The sequence below is a fragment of the Leishmania panamensis genome (genome assembly GCF_000755165.1).
Source record: "Leishmania panamensis strain MHOM/PA/94/PSC-1 chromosome 8 sequence".
Classification (NCBI taxonomy): Eukaryota; Euglenozoa; class Kinetoplastea; order Trypanosomatida; family Trypanosomatidae; genus Leishmania; species Leishmania panamensis.
Genome location: NC_025887.1, coordinates 271,159 through 274,511, shown reverse-complemented (window position 1 = coordinate 274,511; position 3,353 = coordinate 271,159). Strand labels below are relative to the sequence as shown.

General features: G+C 56.6%; 1 protein-coding gene across 1 annotated transcript; it reads right to left on the bottom strand.

The window, feature by feature from the left end:
* Positions 1-286: 286 nt before the first annotated feature.
* On the bottom strand, positions 287-1,195 carry LPMP_080660 (hypothetical protein; the record flags this gene model as incomplete). Its single annotated transcript, XM_010705895.1, has 1 exon — positions 287-1,195. One exon carries the CDS (start codon positions 1,193-1,195, stop codon positions 287-289), a length of 909 nt encoding a protein of 302 aa, XP_010704197.1.
* Between the last annotated feature and the right edge of the window lie 2,158 nt (positions 1,196-3,353).

Here is a 3,353-nt window from a genome sequence, read left to right as displayed (position 1 = left end):
ACGAGGAAGCAAAGCACGAGAGAGAAGAGAAAATAGGAGGGGCCAAGGGCAAGGAGAGTGAAAGCTGTTGAGCTGAGGTGCTGCGAAGTACGGCACTGCGGTGCTGTCTTTTCTGTGCAAGTTTATCATCCTGACTTTTTTGTAAGTGTCTCGGTAGGGGGAGTGCGCCTGTGGGGGATGGGAGAGAGGTCGAAGCGGGGCGGGGTGGGTGGGGTGGGTAGGCGCAGGGGAAGGGGTATGTACCGATGTGAGTGGAGCGGTCGGGAGGTGATTGGGCTTAGCAGCCTCACACGAGGATGACGAGATGCTCTTCAATGATACGGATGCGGCGTGGCAGTTGGACATCCGACAAAGCGAAGGGCACCGCAGTTGGTGATGCTGCTGATGGCTGCTCCTGGTGCTGCTGAGAAACCTGCGGCCAAGCAGTGGAGGTCTGGGCGTCTGGTGCAGCGGTATTGTCAGTGGGAACCGCGAGATCTACTTTAAAGGAGCCTTCCTCCATTGTAGGCACTGGCAAGGTGTCATCTGAACAGCGTCGCATGGACACCGAGGCCGTGTACACGACTGGTACGTACGAAAGTGTGTGCGTTAACGGCGACTTCGCAAAGTCTACGCCCTCCTCCTGCACTGTCGTAGCTGATTTTTCTGCAACACTGAATGGGGTAGCCAATGCTCGTGTCATGGGGTTCGCATATTGCAGATGCACGGCACCACCGCGACAAGCTCCTTCCTGTGTAGAGGTGAGCTGTCTAGCAGCAGATGCGACGCCTGCTGTTGCAGACACACTGCTGCCGTTCACCGTCGGCATCTCCATCGCCTTCACGTCGCCTGCTATACCACTTACGCTCCTGATAGCACCGCCGCCGAATGCAAACACCTGTGGCTGTGTCATGCCTTGCAGACGGCGAACCTGCTGGGGAACCAGGTGATACGTGGCAGAGTCGCTCGCCAGCTTTTGGGCTAGGTGGGCGTCATACTCGGTTCGCTTTTGTGGGTTAGCCAGCACCTTGTACGCTTTCTGGAGAAGGCTCATCCGTTCCTTGTCCAGTTTGCGGTTTGTATTGTACGCCACGCTGTCGTTGTCGTGGTAGCAGCGGTCTGGGTGGTAGCGAGTGAAAAGACGCCGGTACGCGTGCTGAAGCTCGTTTTGTGAGGCACCCATCGGCACGTTGAGAATGTCGTAGAGGGTCTGCATGGCTGCAGCGGGAGACCTCAGCAGCGTGTGATGAGGCGCGAGCGCAGAAAGGGGGAAGGAGGAGAACGGCAACGTGCCACCGTCTAGGCAATGACTTAGCACTCGCCCTAAGAGCGAGTGGAAGCTCGTCCCAGAGAGAGTGAGTGAGAGGACCAGCGGACTCAACAACCGCGAAAGGAAAAAAGTACAGCGGGAAGCAGCAGAGTCGAAAGGAACGAAAAATCCCTCCACAGCAGCAGCAACAACCACAACCACCACGACGACAACAACAAAGCTGACGAAACGAGAGGAAAATCTGTGAGTGATGACACCGGGAAGCAGACAGCGATGACAGGGAGGCGCTCCCCTCTAAGGCAGGGGCACTACACGTACACAGAGGAAGACAAGTGCGCAGCTGATCTGTGATTGTGCGTTGCTTGTGTTTGTGAGCGGGGCACTTTTGAATGAGCGAGCGAGCGAGAGAGAGGGGGGGGTACGAGGGTCCAGAAAGGGGAAGAGAGGAGAGGAGAGGGGAGGGGCCAGGTCAGGCCAGGCCGACACGCACGGGAGGAGGGAAGAGAGGACAAGGCAAGAGCGAAAAGGACGCAGGCGAAAAGAGACATCGAGCTGAATTGCCGTCCTTCACGCTTATGGAGACTGCGTGTGTGTGTGTGTGTGTGTGTGCCAGAGGGGGTGGAGGTGACGGAAGGAGGGGGCGGGGGCGGGAGGAAAGAGATGGCCGGATGGAGAAAAAACAGAGAGAGAAGGGGGGAGCGCAAATATCTACGAAAGAGCGTCGCTGCACGTGTAGGCGTGGATGTGAGAATAGCGAAGCCTCGACTGACATCCACCAGCGGCACTCTTGCAATGGTGAGGGACGCTAGGACTGCTGCTGCCGTTCAAAGCCCAGCAGAAGGAGAGCAAAGACAAGGGGTGGGATGGCACCGTCGTAAACAGCTGCAGTAGGGGTGTGTGTCTTTGGCTTTTCTTTTCGTCTGTATTGGTGCTTCTACAGAGCAATTTTCAGTAGATGGGAGGAGGAGGATGCAGCGACAGAGAAGGGAGACCCCAGCCCAACTACACACACAAATCAGGACACAAGTAAGAATCGGAAAGCACCCAGACAACTTCCACACAACTGCAAAGACGACGCTCCACTGCGTTACTGTAATCAGGAGGCTGTACTACAGTGGGGGGGGGGAGAGATAGACGCCTCACACATACCCATCCACCCACCCACCCACCCCCCCACCACACACACACACGCTGGCCACGTTTCCAGCTCGACACCAGTGTCTCCTGTGTATCTACGTGCTGCAGCAGCGGGTGCGCAGAGGTGGGGCTCTACATGTCCTACGCACGCCACCTGTAATGTCGGCGGCTTTGTGCAGGAGCAGCTGATCATGAAGATAAGGCTGTACGAGCCGCAGCGCCGGTCTTCTGTTGGAAGAGTTCCATCAACTCTTCCAACCGTTCAGCAGGCTCAAGGTTGACGAAGCCATGAGTTTCCGTGACCGCAATGTAGCTCAACAAACGTTTTGCCACGTCGCCGGTACGATCGCGCTCCAGCATTTTGCACAACACGTCGTCGAGCACTGCCTCCGGAGTTGTGGCGAAAAGACTCAGGAAGTGGTGTGCCTCTTCGTTGAGGAGCAGCATCCCTCTACGTTTTGCTCGCTTATCTTTGAGGATGAATTAGAGAAGGGTGGGAAGGGGGCGTCTCAGCGAGGGAGCGCATCCGCGTGCGTTCTTCTCGTATACTTCTTTCCTCTGAGCAGCATAAAAGCCAGCGTTAGTGAGCGGTGTGTATGTGTGTGTGTATGTGTGGGTGCGTGCCTCCGTATGTGTATACATGTCCGCGCTTATGCTTGTGTTAGCAAACGCGGGACTGCTGAGAGGGAGGAGGAGGGGGGAGCGCAGGCGTGTATGCGCCCTGTCAGCTTCTGCTCATACAGTGATCTCCCTGTACATGTGTGTGTGTGTGTGTTTTGTCTCTACGGTAAGTGGGAAAACGTGCCGCACTTGCACCCATGGGACAAGGGGGAGGAAGAAGGTAGCGAAGGAGGGGAGGTGGTGAAGCCGTGTGTAGATGTGTGAGGGTGGGAGTGAGGTAGGAGACGAAGATTCACCTCGGTGGATGCTGCACTGCCGCTGTGATGCGCACTTCTCCCCCAACTTC